The sequence below is a fragment of the Equus asinus genome, chromosome 8 (genome assembly GCF_041296235.1).
Source record: "Equus asinus isolate D_3611 breed Donkey chromosome 8, EquAss-T2T_v2, whole genome shotgun sequence".
In the NCBI taxonomy this organism is placed as follows: Eukaryota; Metazoa; Chordata; class Mammalia; order Perissodactyla; family Equidae; genus Equus; species Equus asinus.
The window spans coordinates 87,503,400-87,524,378 of NC_091797.1; the positions used below are offsets into that span (position 1 = coordinate 87,503,400).

Below are 20,979 nucleotides of genomic sequence, written 5' to 3' on the forward strand. Positions count from 1 at the left end.
TGGCCAATGCTCCAGCCAATTGGTGAAGGAGCTCCCGGCTCGCGCGCTCTGATTGGCTGGGCGGCAGGACGAGGCCAACACCCCCGCCTCCCCCCCCACCCCCGGTTGCTCGGCCACCCGGGGATGGAGTCCCGGAGCGGCTCGGGCTCGGGCGGCAAGCGGCAGCAGCAGGTGAGGCAGGGGGCGCGGGGCGCGGGGCGCGGGGCGCGAGGTCCGAGCTGCTCTGGCCCAGGTTCCCCAACTCTTAGAATCCGTCCTGAGCGTTCGGCGACCTCGAATCGGAAAAACGTTATTTTGAGTTTCGGGCAAGCGATGGGTTTCCCCTCTCCGAGCCTCGGTATCCCTCTCTAAGAAACGGGGACCGCGATGGTATTTAGTTCATAGTGCAAAAACCGAAAATCCGCACACCCGTAGACCCAGGGAGTCACTTTCTGGGGCTCTGTCTTGTGGAGACCGTCGCTTCAGTGTGCAGAAAGGGGTGTAACGGGTGTTTTCTGCAGCCTCTTTATAGTTGTGACACATTGGAAACAGCCGAAATGTCCGGGAAAGAGTTCTTTCTGGTCCGTGATTTTATTTAAATGTCTACCTTGAATAGTAAAAGCTGGAACGAAGAACAGAGTCTGTGATAAGTAGCTGTGTGATAACCATGCACCAGACACTGCTAAGTTTGCGTTATTTTATTTAACCTTCCCAAACCCGTTGAGGTAAGTACAGTTATCGTCCCCATGTGACATGTGTAAACTGAGGTTCAGAGCATTTAAGTGAGTTAGCTAGGATGACGTCACCGGGGAGTGGAAGAGGTGGGGTTTGAACCCAGATCTTTCTGACATGTCTAATTGACTGCTGCACTGCACTGCCTTTTGGGCACAGAGCAAGTGCTGAATGGTAGCTGCCTTTTTTGTTGCAATGGTGAGCTTGAACTAGCTGTGCTCTAAGATCTCTATGATCTGGGGCCCCCCATCCTCTCTCTGGCTTTCCCTTTCAGAATTCTCAGGAGCTATGTTGTCGGAAGTACTGCTGGTGTCGGCTCCGGGGAAAGTCATCCTCCACGGAGAGCATGCTGTGGTCCATGGCAAGGTAAAAGGCCCCCAGAGCCTTCGAGAATTGGGCATCACTTCTCCCTGTCACTAATCCTGAAAGAAGCTAAAAGAAAGCCTTGAGGCGTAGTCTGGGAGTAGATCGGAGAGGACATCAGTTTCTCCCCAGCCAGGCAAAGAAAAGACAGGTCTGATGCCTACTGAAGGGCTTCTCTGACCCGCTCAGTGAGAGAGCAAAAGGATGATGTGTAAAGCCTTGTGGGTGGAATGGGATCACCTAGGAAGTAAGCTTCAGTGGAGAAGAAGAGAGGTTTGAGGGCTGGGCTCTGGGCTCTCCAACGTTTTGGAAGTCAGGAAGATGAGTAGCATCTGGCAGAGGAGTCTGAAACACGCCTTATTCATTTAACTCTTAAAACAGCCCTCTGAGGTTAAACTTTAGTTTATCTTGTTTGAAGATGTGGATGCTGACGCTTAGGAGAGGATTGCTAATTTGACTAAGGTCCCATTCAGCCAGTAGAGCTAGGAGTGAGCCTAAGTCTGTCTGAACCCAAAGCTCGTACTTTTCCCACTCCTCCACTTGGTCATTCTTTATGTTCTTATACTGCTCTTTGAAAACATGGTGATTCTGGGCAAGCCATTCCTGGTGTTGAGAGCCTGTGAATTTTTGCATGGGGAGGGCAAACGTAAGTAGATATTAACTCCTGGTTGCTGGTGGTGGCTGTGCCCAGGCTTAGTGGGTGAGCTTGCCAAGGTGATCAGCAGTGTCTGCCAATGGTATGGGTGGAAGTGGCCTCTGTGCTAGTATTTGCTCTCATCTCAGCACATTGACATCGTCCCTTTTTTCCCAAGACAGGAACCATGCTCCTTGCCACCCACCCTCGGGCTAATTATTTTGCCCTTCATTCTGCAGGTAGCACTGGCTGTGGCCTTGAACTTGAGGACATTCCTCCGGCTTCAACCCCACAGCACTGGGAAAGTAGGCCTCAACTTGCCAAACATTGGCATCAAGCAGGCCTGGGATGTGGCCAGCCTTCAGCTGCTGGACACGAGCTTTCTGGGTAAGTGCAGGGAGGAGGACTCAGATGTGGGAAGAGCCGGGGCCTGGAAGAGAGGGCCAAAGAGGATGGCCAAGTGCTCGTTCCCGGCTATCCTGGAGGGAGCCGGAAGTCAGCCACTCCGGGGATGTTTTCTCTCCTGTCCCCGTGAAATTAGCTTCCTTTATTTATTAATTTTTTAAAATTTAAAAGTATAAAATGATGCACTAGATCTCTGTGGGCTGTTGTGGACAGATCATCAGGGCCTGCTGTTGAGTGAAAAGCAAGATGCGAAACAGCCTGTGTAGGATGATGGGGATGGCAGAGTCAGTATCAGTATGTATGTAAATACAGAGAAAAGGCTGGGCTGCTACACAGCCAGCTGACCATGGTACGTATGGTTAGGGAGTGGACAAAGGGAACCTTGCCTTCTGTGGTGTTGTTTTAACAAGAAGACTGTATTAGTATTTTATAGAATTAAAAATCGTTAGAAGTAAAAGTAACTTATGCTTATTATTGGAAAATACAATTAATACTGGAACATTGTGAGTAAAAAAAAAAAAAAATCACCTGTTACCACCACTTGCCGTCTCATGCCCTGTGACAACTGTTAAGCATTTTCATGTTAATCCCTCTGGGTTCTTTTCTTTTTTTTTTTCTTTTCTGGATTATTTTCTGTAGACGGATTGTTAGATTGATTGAGACAGGAGATATCTTGGTTTTTGAGCTAACATCCGTGCCCATCTTCCTCTATTTTATATGTGGGACACGTGCCACAGCTTGATGGGCCGTGCTAGGTCCGTGCCCAGGATCTGAACCTGCGAACCCCAGGCTGCCCAAGCGGATCGTGTGAACTTAACAGCTGTGCCACTGGGCCAGCCCCGTGGGTTTTTTTTTTTTTAACTAAAATTGGATCAGGCCGTATTAGCTCTTCAGAAATGAGTGGGTCTTTTTTTCCTTAGCACATCAGGACTGTCTCCCCACACCAATACATGAAGATCTCCATGCTGGTTTTTGACAGCTCTGAGAGGGTTGTGTCTGCCCCTGGGCGGGCGCGGGTCAGCGGAGTCGTGCCTCCGCCAGAGCTGGGGTGTTTTCTGTTCAGTTTGCCATCTCCTCTCTGGGCTGCTACCTCGTGCTTTGCAACGGTGTTTCCCAGCCAGAGTGGGGCAGGTGGGACTCCTACAGGGGTCTCTCCCAGTCTGCTCCCAGCCCCCCATGAGAATCAGTCCTCAGCAAGCCACTCAGCCATTCCCAAGTACTGTAGGGAGATGGAATAAGAGTTGAAAATCCCCATTTTAGAGCAACCATTTTCAACCTCAGTCGTACCTTGAGAGCCCCTGGGGAGGTTTTGTCGTTGTTGTTGTTGTTGTTGTTGTTTTTAACAATACGGCTGGACTCCTGGGCCTGGCCCTCTTCTCTTGAGAATCATTGGTGGTGGTAGGGGACCAGGCACGTGTATTTTGAAAGGGCGATCCCAGGGACCCCCTCAATTAAGAGCCCCTGCTTTGGAGCATGCCTCTGAAAACAGCTGTCCAGAGCAACCTGGACTTGCTTTCCATGGTGCACAGGGCCGCCCAGCCCAGCCGGAAATGGTCCCTGAGCACTGGCTGCCGCTTCTCTGTGTCACAGATGGAGCACAGATGGAAGCAGCCAGGTAAGATGGGGCCTGACTCAGACCATTTCTGACTCCCTGGGCGAGCCTGAGCAGAGCACTGAGGGCGCTGAGCCTCTGTGAGCGGGGTCACGTTGCCTGGGAGGGGTGCTGTGAGGACACAGTGGGAGGGGAGGTGTGTGTAGGGCTGTGGCCCAGCGGGCAGTACATACGTGAGGGCTGATTGTCTGCCTCTCCAAGGAGAGGGGGGAATCTGAGCCTTTTGGAGGCTTGTTTTCTATTAGGTTGCAAGGATCTGCCATCTCTTTCCTTGCGTGTCCTTGTGTTCCCTCCTAACAGTAATAAACACAGTGAACCTTTGGGCGTTTACATGTGCCAGGCACTGAACTAGTGTTATGTATGTTAGCGCTCTTAGAATTCTCCAGCCTTCCCTGCAAGTAGGTCGGGTTATTCATCCCCATTTTATGGAGGAGAAAATCGAAGTTCAGGGGCCAAAGGGCTGAGGTCACACACCTTGTCCACAATCCAGAAAGGATTCAGACCCAGATCTTCCTAAACTCCAAAACGCAGGCTCTTCCCAAACCATCGTCCCCATCACAGAGCTCTGAAACGTCTGGGCTCTCAGGAGCACTGCCATTGGCATCGCTGCCTTTATTGTATCATGAATTCAGTCAACGCCTAGCACTCCGTAGGGGCCTCATGCTGAAGCTTCCTAACGCAGATGCGCCCAGCTCATCTTCACATCCCCTCCCGACTCTGACTCACGACTCTGAGTGATTCATAAAAGGGAGCTGGTCAGACCTGCTCGGCCTCCTCAGCGTCTCTGAAGACAGAGGCCCAGCCTCCTTCCTGTCTGGGAGAGAAACTGCCACTGGCCTGTCCCTCCTGCCTGAGCAAATCTCAGCATTTCACCTTCACTGGTTTTATTCGAGTGGCTTGTTCTTGCTAGTTATCTTTTGGGAGAGGGAGACATTTTGGGAACCACGCAATGTTGCGTTTGGTTTGGGTTTTGTACGATGAGGTCAGACCTAGGCCTTTGAGTGACTGGGCTGGCATTCACTTTGCGTGCGTGTGTGTTTTAAACTCCTGTTAGTTAAGCACTTACTACATGCCAGGAGCCGTGCTAAGGGTTTTCTGCACCTCACTTAACTTTATCATCACAAAACCCTGTGAGGAGGTGCTGTTCCTTTCCCTCTGTACCCATGGAGGGAAACTGAAGTTCAGAGTGGTTCAGTCACATGCTCAAGGCCACACAGCAGTAAATGATGCAATCAGGACCCAAGTCTCCCAAGCCGGCGGTCCCCTGACAGGCTCGGCTGTGGTGCCTGCACCGTGAATCCATGTCCATCCAGACTCGGGTCGCCGTGACTGCCCAGTTTGTTGTATCCTGCCATCTTTAAAACCCCTGAGGCCCTCTCACCCATCCGTGTCTGCTTGTTTGTCTCTGCAACAGAGCAAGGTGACATCACAGCGCTGACCCCGGAGCAAGTGGAGAAGCTGAAGGAGGTGGCGGGCTGCCCCGAGGACTGTGCCAATGACCATAAATGGCTGGCTGTGCTGGCCTTCCTTTTCTTGTACCTGTCCATCTGCCGGAAACAGAGGTGTGTGCGCGGGCTGGGGAGGAGGCTAGTGCAGCCCCCGGACAATAGCCTGGCGTTGCGTAGTTGCAGCTGCTGGAGAACGCACGTGCTGCCTCCCGGGTGTCTAACAGCAGCCATCGGCCGTCTCAGCATGTGCCAGCCGCCCTGCTAGACACTTGTGTATGGTCTGCGTTTATAGTCACAGCAACACAGCGAGAGAGGCTCAGTCCTCATTGTGCACAGGAAGAAGCTGAGACTCAGATAAAGACACTTAAAGCCGTGCAGCCAGTCAGTGAGTGGTAGAGCTGGGAAATAACGCAGTTCACTGTAACACTGACGCTTACATTCTTAACTCCCCCCGCCTCCTCCAGCCTCTTCCATTCAGTAGAACCACAGCCAGGTTCCATTCTCGGATCCCCCGCGTGGCTCCCCCTGGGCCGTGTCCATGGCGGCATCCTCTTCCACATCCCACAGGTTCCAGGGACACTCAGTGATTAGCAGAGTGAAGCCTGTGTCCACCTCACCCCTTAAGATCTGGGTTGTCTGCCGTCAGGGAAGCCAGCTCCCAGAGGGTGACAGAAGTGCTGAGCTGGTGTCCCGTGATGATGGAGAGCATGGGCCGAGAGTCAGACCACGTTGGTTCGAACACAGGGCAGCCACTTCCCAGCTTGCTTGATTACCCTTCCTGAGCCTCAGTTCCCTCCTCTGTACAATGAGAGCAGTAACAGTAGCAACTTCACAGGGTTTTTTGTGAGGCTGAATGAGTTCATTTATCCAAAGTGCCTGACACAGAGCCTGGCACATCACTTGATAAATGTTAACTATTATTATTATATTCCTCAAAAAAGTATCGGAGGATTAGTAATATTACATATGCAATGGGCCCAGCCCTGTCATTGGCACACGGTGAGTGTTCACTATGATTTTGTGGTCCAGAACACAAAGGGAAAGCCTCAGGGGGCAGCATCATGCATGCAGCAGGCGTCAGTCAGTGGCACTGGCTGCCAGCGCCATGCGGAGGACACGAATGTCTCAGCACTTGCCATCTGACACCCGGGCTTCACCTTGAGCGGGGCACATCCCCTTCCAGAGCGAGGGGGCGCCTTGCAGAATCTCCTGGTCTGGGTGGGGTGGGCAAGTGTAGGTTGAAAAGGCAGAGTCAGTATTATTTTACATTTGGAAGACAGGAAGAGTGCCTCACGGAAATTACAAAACGTGAAGTTTGACAGCCTTGCCAGGGGGACCCACACGTGAGAGGCAGGGCCTGTGAACTTTCCAGCGATCCAAAGCAGGCAGTGGAACACGTGCTTGGGAGGCCTGGCCGGTGGGAGAGGCGCGTGCAGACGCACAGTCAGCGCACCGTGATGGGGCCGCGGTGGAGGAAGATTGTGTGCTGGGGTCATCGAGGGGGAGCTAGGAGTGGCCTCAGAGGGGGTCAAGGGACGCTTCACAGTGGGAATGACATTTGAGAAGGGTCTTGGAGCACCGGTGGGAATTTCCCTGGCATGAAGAGGTGCAGAGCCCTCCCGGGCAGGGGCACCGGCTCCAGCTACAAGCAGGGCCCTGCGCCCATGTGGGGCACAGGAAGGAGTTTAGAGGTGGTTGTTGGTTCATGAGGCACTTACAGGAAGAGCTCTGGGTGGACAGCGGGGTGATTTAAATGAACCTCTACTTGTTTTCAAGTTGTCTGATTCACCACAGGTTCCTGCCGTCCGGTAGGGATGCTTTTGGGGGTCAGAACTCTCCCCACCTTCAGAAAACTGGGCCAAACGCTTGGAGTCAGGCCCTGCCGGTGTCCAGTCCTGGGCCTCAGCTGCTGGTTCCCTGTTGGCCCCTCACGGCCCTTCAGGAGAGTCGCGCTCTGCCCCCTCGTGTGTTTCAGGGCCCTGCCCAGCCTGGACGTCACCGTGTGGTCGGAGCTGCCCCCCGGGGCCGGCTTGGGCTCCAGTGCTGCGTACTCCGTGTGTCTGGCAGCCGCCTTCCTAGCTGCGTGCGAGGAGATCCCAAACCCGCTGAAGGATGGGGAGCCCACCAGCAGGTAACCACAGCCCTCACCCTGCTCGTTGTCCTTCCTGTGTGCCACGATCCAAGCCTGGGTTCTCTCGCCGAGAGCTCACCACCACCGTGAGATGAGAGGTGTCATGGGGCCATTTTACAGACGGGGAAGGTGAGGCACAGACAGGCCAAACAGCTGGCCCAGGCTACACAGCTCGTATGGCAGTGGGGTTTGAACACAGGCAGTCTGAATCCAGAGCCTGGGCTCCTTGCCCCTGCGCTGGACTGCTTCACTTCCCCCACCCCCGCCTTGCCTCTTTGGGGTTCAAGTGCCATGGCATGGTGGGATGAACCTGAGCCCAGAGGTGGAGGACAATGGGTAAGATGAGCCTTTGGGCCACCTCTGCCATTGACTCGCTGTGGGGCCCTGGTCAGGCCGTTGTACCCCTGGGAATCTGAATGTCCTCCCCTGTGGGTGGTAATGGTAATACCAAGGAAGGGATCGCCAGGTCGTGCCGGCCGGTTATGAGAAAAAGGTATAATGTGCCAAGAAACGAACACGGGCAGTGTGTTTCTCAGATTAGGGCATCTCCCCCGTGCAGGTCCTCGACCTCGTCTCCACAGAGGGAGACACCTCTGCGGTTCTCCCTGTGACACGGCAAGGCGTGTCAGGGCAGGGATGCTGGCAGACCGCCTGTGTCACTTGGAGAAGGTGCTTTGAGAAACCTCCCCATGCACAGAGGTTATGCCGTTTGCCCTGGGTCTCCCCCGGGATGTGGATGCCAGGATGAAGCCTCTTGGGGAGGCCTCTCCCTGGGCCCACAGGACTCAGGGGAGCCCTCCCACTCGGGGGCCGTTGGCACCAGCCCTGTGGAGCCCAGCTGCGCCATGTCGGGTGGACTGCTGGCCGCCTCCGTCTCCCAGCGTAGCCAGCAGGAGAGGGCGGCCGCTCTGACAGTGCTGGGTGCCAGATGGCTCTAGCTGTGTGTTTCCACCCACAGCAGTGTCCCTGTGCCCTCCGCCCCCACTGCGGGAGCTCAGAGTGGCACAAGGCCCAAAGAAGGTGGAGTGCTGGCCTGTGGCAGAACAACCCATCCTCTTCCTGGGTTTGGTTTTGAATTGAGGTTTTCTTCCACTGCCCTGAAAACGCTGAGGCTTTACTGTTTTCCTAGGCCCCATTGGGTGCCCTGTTAGAGGTCTCTCATGGCCCACGATTCCTCTTCTGAGACCTGGACGTTAAAACGCAGTTGAATTCAGACCAAGCCCAATGGTCGCCATGCTCCTCACGGCCACAGCGGACCTGGGGGCTGTTGGTTGATGTATCTCTGTTGGCACTCCCCAGAGTCGCTTTGAGTGCTCCTGTGTGGGGAGAGAAGTGGGGCGGGGGGGGGGTTCGGCAGAGGAGAGTTCGCCCCTGTGGGTAACACGAGGCATGGTTTTCTGGCATTTCTGTGAGGTTTGCCAGTTAACCCACTGCGTGGCCTTGGGCAACCCCTTCTCTCCGGGGCTCCATTTTCTCACCTGAAAGTGAGGGGCTGCCCCGATGATCCCTTGGGGAGCCTTCCAGCCTCAACATGTGGTGATCCTGTGATAAGATGGTGACTCAGGACAGAGGCTCTGAGACATCTGCTCATTAGCATATGCTAGTCGCTGATTATAACCCAGATCAGTGACAACATGGTTGGGTCCCCTGAATAGCCACCTACCCCCGGGCCAGGAGACTGGCTCTGCCTTTCAAAAGGGTGGGTGGCTCGTGTGTGTGTGTGTGTGTGTGTGTGTGTGTGTGTGTGTGTGTGGTCTTTGCCGTGCTGCTCCCTCCCAGCCTGTTCTCCCACCTGCCCTGAAGACCCACTCACTCCTCTCAGAACCTCTGGGGAGAGCAGACCCCAGCCCCACCCCCACCCCCCTCTGCATTTCCCAATCCGAAGGAACTGGAATCCAGCCTTGGAGACTCAGTTGGGAATGTGAGCCCCTGAAGAGCAGACTGTGTGCAGAGTAGGAAGAAGACTGTTGAGAGGGCCGGGCCCTGGGCCGGGTTCAGCCGCCCCCTCACGGTCTCGCTGACTCACTTCTCGGTTCCAGGAAAGGGCCAGCTCTTGTCCAGTTCCAGGCACTGCCCAGGCTTCGCAGTCTGGAATGCTTTCCGGCCAGCGTCTTGCCTTGCTGACCCCGCTTGTCGCTCAGCCCCCTGTTCAGAATGGGGCACACTCCGTTCAGCTGGCATGGCGCTCCCTGGGGTTGTGGCAGATACTGACTGACACCCGCTCTGTGCATTAGACTCCAGGTTCCAAGCAGTCAGGGCTGTGTCCATTCGCTCCTGCTATGAGGTCAGTCACAGCACATAGTAGATGCTCAGTAAACACGTAACGAGCGAGCCAGCGTATCTCATTGGCGCCATGAAGCTCAGCGTTAAGAGCTCAGGCTCCAGTCACAGATGCGGTTCCGATGTAGCAGTGAGTGGCCCTGTGATCTCGGGGGTGCTTTTCACCCACCTGAGCCTCAGTTTCCTCTTCTGTAAGAAAGGGGATCGTAACTGTGCCTTTCCTGTGGAGCCATGGTGAGGATTACAGGAGACGGTCCATTTGGGAAAGCCTTTAGTTAGCAGAGTGCTTAGTCATCAGTAGCACTGAGCGGTGTTAGCTCATTGCTAGTCAGAGCCTCACAGCCCCATGTGAGTTGGGGGTCCGTAAAATCCTCGTTTGACTGATCAGGAAAGAGGCTCAGAGTGGGTGATTGACTTGCCCAAGGCTGCACAGCCAATGAGTAGTTGGACCGGGCTTGGAGTGAATCCAGGAGCCATGGTCCTGGCCAGCCTCTGGTTTTCAGAGCACGTACTGTCTCCCGTGCGTTTTACGAAGCCCTCACGTGTTCTTCCATTCACAACGTCCTCTGTGAGGCAGACACTACTGCCCCTGTTTACAGATGAGCAAACCGAGGGGTGGAGGTGGAGCGATTGCTCAGGGATGCCCAGTGAGTCAGCAGCAGGACGGGCTCCTGCTTAATCCCCAGCCCTGCCCCTGAGCCATTGGACTCCTGGGGTCAAACGCACTGCGGGCTTCTGTGTGCTGGGGAGGGGAGTCGATGGAAAGAAGGAAAGGAGACAGAAGCCCAGGGGGAGGGGTGGCGGAGCGGGGACACTCATTTGTCCTTGCTGGATGCTCATGTCTCAGGTCTGTTCACTTCCTGTTAATGAGCCCGCGCCTCTTCCGAGGAAGGCAGTGTGGCCACGTGCTAGAGAAAGCTCCATCCAGAGATGGCGGGTGCAGACCTGGCCCTCTGGGTGTCTGGGCACCTGAACTCCACATTCCTAACGGTTGTGCTTTCCACCTCCCTGCAGGGCTTTGGGAAGCAGCCGCCCCCGGCCCCCCCCCGCCACCAGGCTCGCTCCTGTTGAAGGCAGGCCTGGGTCAGGAGCGGGGCTTACATGGGGGTCTGTGGTGCTAACCGCCACCCCCTGCTGCTGGCGGACCCTTGCGAGAGCTTTGCTGGGTTCGCCGGCCTCTAGCCCTCGAGGAGGGTCGAGTTACCATCCTCCAGATGCCCAGAGCGGGCTCAGGCCTGTGCTTTACCCGGCAGGTTCCGAGCTGTTTTTCTCTTCCTTCTGAGTTTGAGGGTCCAAGCCCTTTTGTCTTGTGGACTCCACCGAGCCCAGCCTCTGGGCCCTGCCCTCTGACCCCCGGCCCCCCACCCACCACCTCGGTAAAGACGACTTTCTGTGTCTCTGCAGGTGGACTGAGGAGGACCTGGAATTAATTAACAAGTGGGCCTTCCAGGGGGAGAGAGTGATTCACGGGAACCCCTCCGGAGTGGACAACACTGTCAGCACCTGGGGTAGGCGCGGCCCTGGGCTCGCTTTCTTTACTCTTATTATTTTTAAAACTCTTATGACAACCGTAGCTGCCTGGCCTCTGTGGATTTGGGGTGAATAGAGTCGGAGGATTCTGAGGAAGATGGCATTGTCCTGCATCGAAGGGATGGGGCAGTCTCAGGGCTGGGCCTGACACTGCCTGAATGCGGGTCTCAGGGGGCGGGGCTGGGGCCTGGGAAGCTCTGGCAGGGGTCCCTCCAGTGAAGCTGCAGAGCCCCGGCTGTGGAGGGTGGCTCCCTCTGGTGAGGACGCTTGCTTCCTGGACTGAGTCCCCCAGCTCTGGGCCCCACTTCACCACCAAGCTTGTCGGAGTGAAGCTGGGCAGCCTGGGGGGACAGGAGGGGCCCCTGCCCCGCGGCCTGGCGAGAGCTCGCAGTGGACTGGGGCCCCTCGTGCCCTCCTGGGCCTTTTGTAATGGAAGCTGAGATGTCTGGTTACAGTGTTTAGTCTCTTCCCTGGATGAGGCAAGACTGTCACCCCACCCAGATCCAGCCTGTCTGCCAAGAGGCAAAAACACAGAGCTTCTCCTGCAGCTCTGACCCACTCATTCTTCTCTAGGAGGAGCGCTCCGGTACCAGCAAGGCAAGATTTCCTCCTTAAAGAGGTAATTCTGGGAGGAGCAGCACCGTCTGGCTTGGCTGCCTCGGCGCGTGCACGGGGCATCTCTGTTGCCATGTGACGTCACGTGGGGCAGGTGTCCCGGGGCTTTCCCTTTCCCCCGCCGTGGGCCTCCCAGGCCATCGGCCACGAGGAAGCCCTGCTCTTTCCTTCTCCGCCTCAGCTCTTACGTGGCCAAGAGGCGAGAGGGGGAAGTCACGCATGGCTGTGCTGTTCACCCTCCTGAAGGCGGGTCTTCCCCGAGACCCCTAGCTGCTCATCCGCTTCTTCATTCGTTCGTCTATTCATTTAGCAAACGAGAATTGATAACTTCGTGTGTTCCTGATGACACTGGGCCAGGAAGGCAGGATGTAAAGATGAATCTGGGACACGGTTGTGGGCGTGTGGGGACAGACCTGCACACAAGAGACAAGACAACGTGAGAGTTACCATAATGAAGGCATGTGAAGCAGAGCCAGGCCCCGAGCCCGTGGAGGCTTGTGAGGGGCTCAGAGCAGAGGTGACATTGGCCACTTTCAGCCTGTTCTACATTTCTTTACCTCCCCTCTGGAGTGACTGGAATGACAAACCTGCGTCTAGGATGGCCACGTCCTCCTTTCTGTTTGCGGCTAAAGTAGAAAGGTTAGGCGCAAGGGACCAGGTCCTTGGCGAGCAGGAGCAGGTGCCTCTTGGCTGGTCCCTGAGCTCTCCATCAAGTTGGGCAGTGATGTTATCGCTGGGCCCTTTGCCGCCTCGGTGGGCCTATCCACGGCAGGGAGGGTCCCAGGGCTGTCTGTCACCTGCTTTACCCGGCCCAGTCTTCTTTGCAGATGGGCGGCAGGTGCTGGCCCGCTGCCCTCACCGCCTGGACCACTCCATCTGTGGTTCAATGATCTGGCATGCCATGTCAGCACTCCTGCTTCCACCAGGACCTCTGGGATCGTCCTGTCCCTGCTCTGTCGGCTTCCAGGAGCCAATCCTGCCTTTCTGAGGCTCTCCATCAGGGTCTCTTAACCTCAGCACCACTGACACTTTGGACGGGAGAGTGCTTTATGGTGGGGGCTGTCCTGTGCGTAGGATGTTCAGAAGCATCCCTGGGCTCTGCCCGCTAGGTGCCGGGAGCACCTCCCCTGTCTGCCAGTTGTGACAGTCAAAAATATCTCCAGACGTTGCCACATGTGCCCTGGAGGGCAAAATCCACCTGGGTGACAAGCACTGCTCTGCACGGAGGAGGAAGCAGAGCCGTCAGGGAACGTGGAATAGCTTCCTGTGGCTGCTCGTGGAATCGGTGGCCGTGGAGCCTGGGCCCGGGTCGGGGCTGGCTCTGCCAGGTGCGGTGAGAGCCGGGCAAATGCTGAGGGGCAAATTCAGGAGGGGACTCTGAGGTGTCTGGGCCTGGGCCCGCCCTCGGGGCTCCCGGTCTGTTAGAGGAGGCAGTCCCGACTGTAACCCTCAGAAGGAAGGCCCCCAAAGGCTGTGAAGCTGCTGTGGTTGACAGTGTGGGTGTCCTAAGTTGGGCTGCAGATTTGGGCTGGCCTTCCGGTGGCCGTGGCATGTCGTTCATTTCATGTTTCCTGAGAGCCAGTTGTCTCCCAAGCATGGAACTGGGCCCCAGGGGTGGAAAACCAGTTAAGACGTGGCCTGGGCACGCACACAGCATACTGGAGGGGATTGAGATGAGCAATGGCGGTCCCCGAGGCATGGCCCGTGACCAGCAGTGGGGTGTGGTGGGCAGAGGCTCTGGGGTCCGCAGGCCTGGGTTTGAGCCCGGCACTGCCACTTGCCAGCTGGGTGCCCTGTGTTGAGTCACTTCTCCTGAGGCCTCTGTCTTCTTGTTTGTATAATGAGGATCCTGAGCAGGAAACCAGAAATGGGATCTATAAAGCGCTCAGCTCTTTGCTGACCGAATGTATTCATCTGTTCCACAAAGGTTTTTGAGTAACTGCTGACTGCTGGGGCCTCAGCAGGAACAGCGGCCTGCCTTCCTGGAGCTCAGCTTTTGTGGGGGGAGACAACCAGCACATAGAGGGCTCTGTAAGAGCATGTCAGACAGTCCCAGGTGCTTTTAGGAAATACAAAGCAGGGCAAGGGCCGTGGCAGGTGGAGGAGGGATCTCGCTGGAAGGGACGCCTCTGATGAAATGACATTGGAGCAGAGGCCTGAATGAAATAAAAGACGGAGTCATGGAGCTATTGAGGGTGGGGCAGATCCATAGCAGAGGAAACGCAGTGCAAAGGCTCTGAGGCAGGAGTGTGCCTGGCATGTTGAGCAGTATCCAGGAGGCCAGGGTGCTGAGTGGAGTGAGCACCCAGGGAGGCAGAGTTGGGATGAGATGAGGTTGGGGAGTTAGCCAGGCTGAGGGCGCACTGCGCCTCAGAGCAGAGCCCTGGGCGCTGGTCACTGGGTGTCATAGGAGCCCTGGGTGTACGGGGCTGGCAGGGCTGGCGGCAGCCCCATTTGCAAAGGACTTGTCTAAGAAAGATGAAGATGCGAGACTCAACTCCCGCCGCCCCGACAAAGGAGCACACAGACTGGTCCCTGCTGCCGGCTGCTGGGCGCCGTGGCGGCGGTGAGCAAACGGCCGATTCCCTGAGACTCCACGTTAATCCACCGCTGGCTTAGAGAGGAACCCTTGCCCCCAAACCATGCCTGGCACTTCTCCATAAAAAAGGCATTGTTTGCTTAAGTGGACCGAGCGGCGGCCTCCCAGAACGCTGCCTTTTTGAGGAACGGCTTGTCTTTAAAAGGGAGAGAAAAGCCAAATAGAATGTTCATCTTTTGTAAAGTTAAAAAAAAAACCCACGAGCCGGCCTCCGGGGCTGAGAATCGATATTAATTTCCCGGGCTCGCGGGCAGGGTGATCAGACAGGCTGCTGGCAGCCTCTTCCAGCCCCGTCGGGTTTTCAGTCTCGAACTGTGACAAGAAGGGCGAGCAGGGACAGGAAGGCTCTGCCACCTCCCGCTGGTGCGGGCCCCAGCCCACCCACACCTCCACCTGCAGCGGCTCTGAGGCCGGCTGGCATGACGAGAACTGGTGGCCGAGTCCCCAGGGACAGCTGGCCTCAAGGACACCTGGGATCGGGGCTTCAGGAGGGCTTAGAAAGCCCAGCGGGCAGGTGAGGACAGCGGGCCATGCTGGAGAGCCGGCTCGCCGCGGCCGCCCTGGCCCGGTTCTCTTACCCAGGACAGCCGAGCAGACCAAGTGACTCCCTCTAACCACAGCTGGTTTCCTGCCGGGGCAGCTGGTCTGGGTGCCATCAAGGCAGGACAGGAACCAGCTCAGCGTGCTGGGAACCCGACCCCGCTGCGACCCCACCGTCCTCTTGTGCTCCTGTGTTGACTGCACCGGCTGACCCAGGCATCTTCCCTCCCCGCACGCCCTCCACGTCATCTGTCCCGGGTCCTGTTGCTTTTTCCTCCTAACTCTCCAGGCCCTTCCACTCCAGCCCCCTCGGGTGGCCCACACGGCGGAACCCCGGCCCCTTCTTGTATTCCTCGTACTCCTCATTGTAGCCACTTTGAACTTCTAACTCCACGGACATGCTGTGCTCTCCCACCCCCAGGCTGGGCTAGGCTCCCTCGCACACGGCTAGCACATATTCGGATGAATGAGCGAATGAATGAATGAGTGAGTGAGTGACAGGCCGAGGGAAGTGGTCCACAGCCAGCGCACCGTGCTTCCCCAGCTCCCCCTCCAGGCCACTGTTGCTGTTACCTTCCCGGGCCTCCCTTCCTCCTCTGTGTCAGGTGGAATGGAGGCCCAGCCCGGCCCCAGCTCCTCTGTCCTGAGCTCACCAAGGACCCTCTTGGCCCCGCAGGCCACCGGCTCTGAAGATCTTGCTGACCAACACCAAAGTCCCCCGCAGCACCAAGGCTCTGGTGGCCGGCGTCAGGAACAGGCTGCTCAAGGTGCTGCTCATTCTGCTTCTGGGCGGGTCCTGCAGGGCCACACAGTCACATTTAGGTGTTGGGGCTCTCCCTTTGCCTCGTGGGTCAGCAGGGGATGGGACAGGGTCATGGGGACTCCGGCAGGCAGTTTTGGCAGAAAAGGAGGTGCTGTCTGTTCACACCCCACCAGGAGGCAGACAAGGGTTGGTAGACACGCTGGCTTTGTCCTGAGAATCCCCCACGGGTGTAAGGGGGGCCGGGCAAGGCAGAGACAGGAGGTTCCCCCAGAGGGTGGGTGTGGGCTGTGGGGACACCTCCTCCCTCTGCCCTGAGCCGGGGCAGCTGTGCAGTGTCCGCCTGCCCCAGGCCTCACAGGGCCTTCCTTCCTCCCCTCCAGTTCCCAGAGATCGTGGCCCCCGTCCTGACCTCCATAGAAGCCATCTCCCTGGAGTGCGAGCGAGTGCTGGCGGAGATGGCGTCGACCCCCACCCCGGGACACTACCTCGTGCTGGAAGTAAGTGCCGTCCACAGGGCCCAGGTCACTCCCGACACCGCCGTCCGGGCACGCTCCCCAGCCTGCGCTCAGAACCCAGAGCTGAGCCTGGGCCCGGGTCCCCTGTGCACAGCAAGCGGGCCGTGTTTCCTGCCTCTTCCCCGCGGATGGGGAGTCGCGGGGAGAATGCAGGGGGCAGGCCTGGCGCCCGCTCAGCCATTGGCCGGGGGTGGGGCCCTGCGCGTCAGGGGCACCGGGTTGTTGCTGACCCATCTCCCGTGGGTCCAGAGCGATTTCACCCGGCCACCTCTCCCTCTGTTTTTGCCGACTGTGTGTGTTCATTCAGTGCCTGTCACCTGCATGCTCTGGAGCAGGCACTTCTAACGTGGTTTTCCATCGTTGTTACCCCGGCCACCATCCTTGGCATAATTCCAGCATGGAGGCTGAGACCTCACGCTTGGAGTTGATCAGCCCGGGGTCTCGATCCTGGCCCCGCCCCTGCTGCCTCTGTGGCCTCACTACAGTGCCCCAAGCATGCAGCGACCCACAAGCACAAGGCCTCACGAGCCACCGGTTCAGTCAGCCGGAGGGCCCAGGCTCCTGCTCAGACACGGGCCATCTGGCTCAGTGAACGTGGACTGACAGGACAAAGCCATCTGCGTTCCCTTGAAGAATCCGAGGGCCAACCAGCCCCAGTGTATGTGGCTGTCAGCTGGAGGTGCCCCTCAAGGAGGCCCCATGGTCTCCCTTTTTCCACAGTCCCCACCACTCCCTAATCACTACCTGTAGCCGCTACAGTCTGTGCCTGGCGCCTCCCTGTCCCGCTGTAAGCATTTGAGTCTGCAGGCCCTGGAATGAATGGTGGCTGCTCTCTCCCGAGTCCTTTCACAGATGCTCTCTCACTTGATCCTTACGACAGCCTACCTGTGGAGCAGGTACACTGCCCCCATTTCACAGAGATAAAAACCGAGGCCTAAAAAGAGCGACTTTCTCCAAGGGTCCCCGACCAGTGAGTGGCCGAGCCGGGCTGTTTATTCCTTTAGTCACTGAATCTTTAATGAGCACCTATGGGCCAGGCGCAGGGACGTCACCTAATTCCTGCGCTTTCGTCCCCATCCCCCCAGCCTTCGCCTTGCTGGCTCTCAATTCCTCTCACGTAGGAAGGCGGGGACACAGTCCCCCGGGTAGGAAATTAGTAATGATGGAGTACTGCCTAAAATAGAGCCTGTTGAGCCCCAGAGAATGCCACAGAACAGCACGTTGATTATACATTGTGTGTATTTTTGGCTGTGGCAGCCACGGAAAGGCACAGCTCAGCTCCCGGACAGCTTTGCGCTCAAACCAGCGAGCTGTTCTCCTGTGTCACAACCTGTCATCCGATCCTTGACAGATTTTGGATCAGAATGTGACAGGTGTCTGGAACCTGCCTCGGCAACATGACACCTGGCGCTCAGGTGCAGAGAGAGGCCCCCAGAAGTTCTCACTCACATCCAGCCCTTGGGGCCAGTGATAGGCACCTGGGGCTGCCACCCGGCCATCACGCCTGTCTGCTCGTTTGTCAGAAGTGCCGGGGGGTTCGAGGCGGGGGGCTGACCCAACCCTGCCCAGTGGACCTGGGCAGCAGAGCCAGGTGGGCCTCTGCAGACAGCTCGGTGATTGGCAGCCCTCAGGGCACACGGCGCCCCGGGGGCCCTGGAGCAGAGCTGCGTGCTGTCAGGCCGCACCCGGCAAGAATTGGTTGGTGGCAGGAGTGCTGAGGGCGCCCTTGGAGGGAGGGTAGACACGAGCTTTGCGTCAGGCAGACCCGGCTTCAGTGCCAGCTCGGTGTCTTACTAGCTCGGGGACCTTACGCAAGTCACTTACCTCTTTGAGCCTCGGCTCCCCGTTTGTAAAATGGGGACACTGGTAATGTGACCGTACACGTGCTAATGCAGCTGATGTCTGCAGAGCACTAATCTCGTGCCTGGCCTTGTGTGAAAGGCTCACCGCATCTCATCTGCATGGCAGTGAGGCAGATACGCTAAGAGTCCTACTTGACAAAGGGGAAAATGAGGCTCGCAGGGCAAAACCTCGCCCCAGGACACACAGCCACAAAGTGGCAAAGCCAGGACTCTACCCAGGCCTGCCTGACTCTGGACCCCATAATCTTAACTTCCCGAGGACAGGGACCAGAGCCGGGTGAGTGTCTTCGAGTTCCAGCATCCGGCACGGTGCCCGGCATGTTGTGGCCATTTGGCAACCCTGACGGAGTCAATCAAGTGTGAATAGTGGGTGCCTGGACAGCGGTGGCTGTTAGTTTTGTTATTTCATCAGCCTGCAGCTCGTTTGGTCCTCAGGAGAGCAGAAATTTTATTATGCATAATCAAACATAGACAAACATTTAGCTGTTTCCCCGACCTGTGACCTTGTTAGTGCCACAAAGCAGTTCTTATTCTGAAAATCGGCACTTGAGGCAGGTGTAGGCTGGCGTACTACTTGAGATGACTTCTCCTGCAAACAACAGAAATCCATCTCAACCAGGCGTTAGCAGAAAAGGAATTTATTGGCTCATAACCGAGAAGACTGGAGGTAAACAGTTTCAGGCATAGCTGGATCCAGGAGCGAAAACAACATAGTTGTACATCTCTCTCCATTTTCCATGTAATCTCTGACCATGTGGCAGGGCAGATGACTCTGGTGGCTTCCCCTCAACTCAGCCAGTTTTAGCAGTTCCAGTGGAAAGAGGCAGAGAAAACCCTGAGAGGGCCCTGGTCAGCACAGCTTGGGTTACATGCTCATCCCTGACCAGTCATGACAGCCAGAGGCTTCTGTGGCCAGGCCTGGGACATATGCTCGGCACCAGCTCCCTCCTAGCCCCATGGGACCTCCTGCAGGAAGGACAGGGACAGCACTGGGTAGTCAGAACCATTCACTGTCCCAAACCAGCGGCTGTCAGATGGGTGGGCCGGCCCCGGGCTCGGCCTCAGGCAGGCCAAGCAGGAACAGACTGACCTTCTCCTCCAGGAGCTCATCGACATGAACCAGCACCATCTGAACGCCCTGGGTGTGGGCCACGCCTCGCTGGACCAGCTCTGTCAGGTGACCACGGCCCATGGACTGCACAGCAAGCTCACTGGTGGGGGCGGCGGGGGCTGTGGCATCACGCTCCTCAGGCCAGGTACCCGGGGGGCGGGCAGGCTTGCCAGCCTGGGTTCATACAAAGGTTCTGCCTGGGTAGTTCCCGTGGGAGAAAGATGAGGCCTGTGAACAAGTCTCACCTCTACTGTGTGGCCTTGGGCAAGTGAATTAACCTCTCTGGGCCTTTATTGCCACACTTTACCCACTTCTTTCTGTCTCTTGCTCGCCATCTCCCTTCTTTATCTTCTTCTCCTTTCTCTTTCGTCCTACTTGATCCCTTAGCTCCACGTTAGGCCCCCCAGACGCCTCCCCTCCCCCTCAGTTAACCCCATTCCCTAACCCACTGAGGCTCAAAGAGACGTGACTTGTCTGAGGCCCCACGGCCGATCCGTGACAAAGCCGTGTGACTGGAGAGCCCATTTTTGACTGTTGCTCCATAACCCGGCCAGAGAGGGGGCAGGGCCTGTTCCTTGAATGGGGAGGGACATTCTCCAAGGGAGCAGACGCTTGTCGAGTGACCTGCTGCCCCCCCCCCCCCCCCCCGCCCCCAGATCTGCAGCGGCCAAAGGTGGAAGCCGCGAAGCAAGCGCTGACTGGCTGCGGGTTTGACTGCTGGGAGACCAGCATCGGGGCGCCTGGTGTGTCTGTCCACGCAGCCACCTCCCTGGATGCCCCCATCTTGCAAGCCCTGGATGGCGTCTGAGATGGGCCCCCAAGAAGCCCCTTGCTGGATCATTCTGGGTGCTAGAATTCGCCTCGGTGCTGGCCACTGGGCACCCAGCTCTCCGTGACTCCCACCCCAGCCCCAGGGTGGGGGGGACCCAGGGCCCACAGCGCACTGGGCTGCCCGCAGGCCATAGCCCATGTTCTGCATGCTCTCGAGCCAGCTGGGCAGTCTTCTGAGACGTGAGGGGCTCTCTCCCATCCTCCCAGGACCTCCCACGGCCCCATCCGCGTTGGGACTCTGCCTTCACCTGCCCACTCCCTGGCCCACCCCGGCGGACGCTCTGAGGCAGGGGTCTGGTTCCCGGAGCAGTGTGCCTCGTCCCTCCCTTGGCCTCTGTGCTTCTACCTTCCCTCAGGGCCCCGGCCCTGCCACCTCCCCCAGGAAGCCTTCCTGGTCCCTGGCAGGGTGACCTTCAGTCTGTTTGAACCAAACCACCCAGCACTTTGTGTGACCTGCTCTTCTCTCCAGTTCGACAGCGGGCTCCCCCAGGGGCGCCCAGGTGGTGGTCTGTGCCTTCTGCCCTCCTGCCGAGCTTGGCCAAAGGCAGGGTGGATGTGCAGCCTCTCCTGCTCTGTACCAAGAGGGCTGCAAAATGGCAAAGGGCCAATAAAAAGATCTTGAGTGACAGCGCTTCTCTCCGCGTCAGAGGGAAGGAGGAGGGTCCCCTGTCCTCGTCCCTCTGCCGGCCACTCTCCCGTGGAGCTCTTCAGGAGACAAAGGGAGGAAGAGCTTGGGGTCCCGTGGCTGTGCATCTCAGGGATGGGGTGGGGTGTGCCAGAAGGCCCTGGCCGGATGCCGGGACATCAGCCTTGGTCCGCCAGCACGGCCCCAACCTGCTTTTCCAAAACCAGAAATTTTCAGCTTCCTGGTTCCTGGGACCACGAGCACCAACTAACTCCTAGGCTGTTGTAAGTGTGGAACAGACCTGCTGTGGGTCCTGGAGTCTCTGAAATTAACTGGCCGGGTGGGGAAAACAGACTCGGGTGCTCGTGGCCCAGCGCCTGGCACCTCGCTGGCCCTCTCCGCCC

General features: G+C 57.4%; 1 protein-coding gene across 2 annotated transcripts; it reads left to right on the forward strand.

Annotated features, from left to right (window-relative positions):
- The first annotated feature begins 40 nt into the window (after window positions 1–40).
- On the forward strand, window positions 41–20,578 carry MVK (mevalonate kinase). 2 transcript variants are annotated; one of them, XM_070516239.1, is made up of 12 exons: window positions 85–171; window positions 501–704; window positions 986–1,077; window positions 1,948–2,095; window positions 5,140–5,287; window positions 7,149–7,304; window positions 10,989–11,092; window positions 11,688–11,733; window positions 15,545–15,635; window positions 16,012–16,128; window positions 19,111–19,264; window positions 19,776–20,578. In XM_070516239.1, exons 3-12 carry the CDS (start codon window positions 1,000–1,002, stop codon window positions 19,925–19,927), a joined length of 1,194 nt encoding a protein of 397 aa, XP_070372340.1. In that variant the 5' UTR covers window positions 85–171; window positions 501–704; window positions 986–999; the 3' UTR covers window positions 19,928–20,578. The 2 variants fall into 2 exon arrangements, with proteins under 2 accessions (XP_044631649.1, XP_070372340.1); XM_044775714.2 differs by lacking the exon at window positions 501–704 and having other exon boundaries at window positions 41–171.
- The last annotated feature ends 401 nt before the right edge of the window (window positions 20,579–20,979 follow it).

Excerpts from the sequence above, each read along its gene's own strand:
- MVK (XM_044775714.2), top strand. The coding sequence starts at position 1,000 with ATGTTGTCGGAAGTACTGCTGGTGTCGGCTCCGGGGAAAGTCATCCTC. Across the intron at positions 11,093-11,687 it reads CAACACTGTCAGCACCTGGG|GAGGAGCGCTCCGGTACCAG; the intron begins GTAGGCGCGGCC and ends ATTCTTCTCTAG. Across the intron at positions 16,129-19,110 it reads GACACTACCTCGTGCTGGAA|GAGCTCATCGACATGAACCA; the intron begins GTAAGTGCCGTC and ends CTTCTCCTCCAG.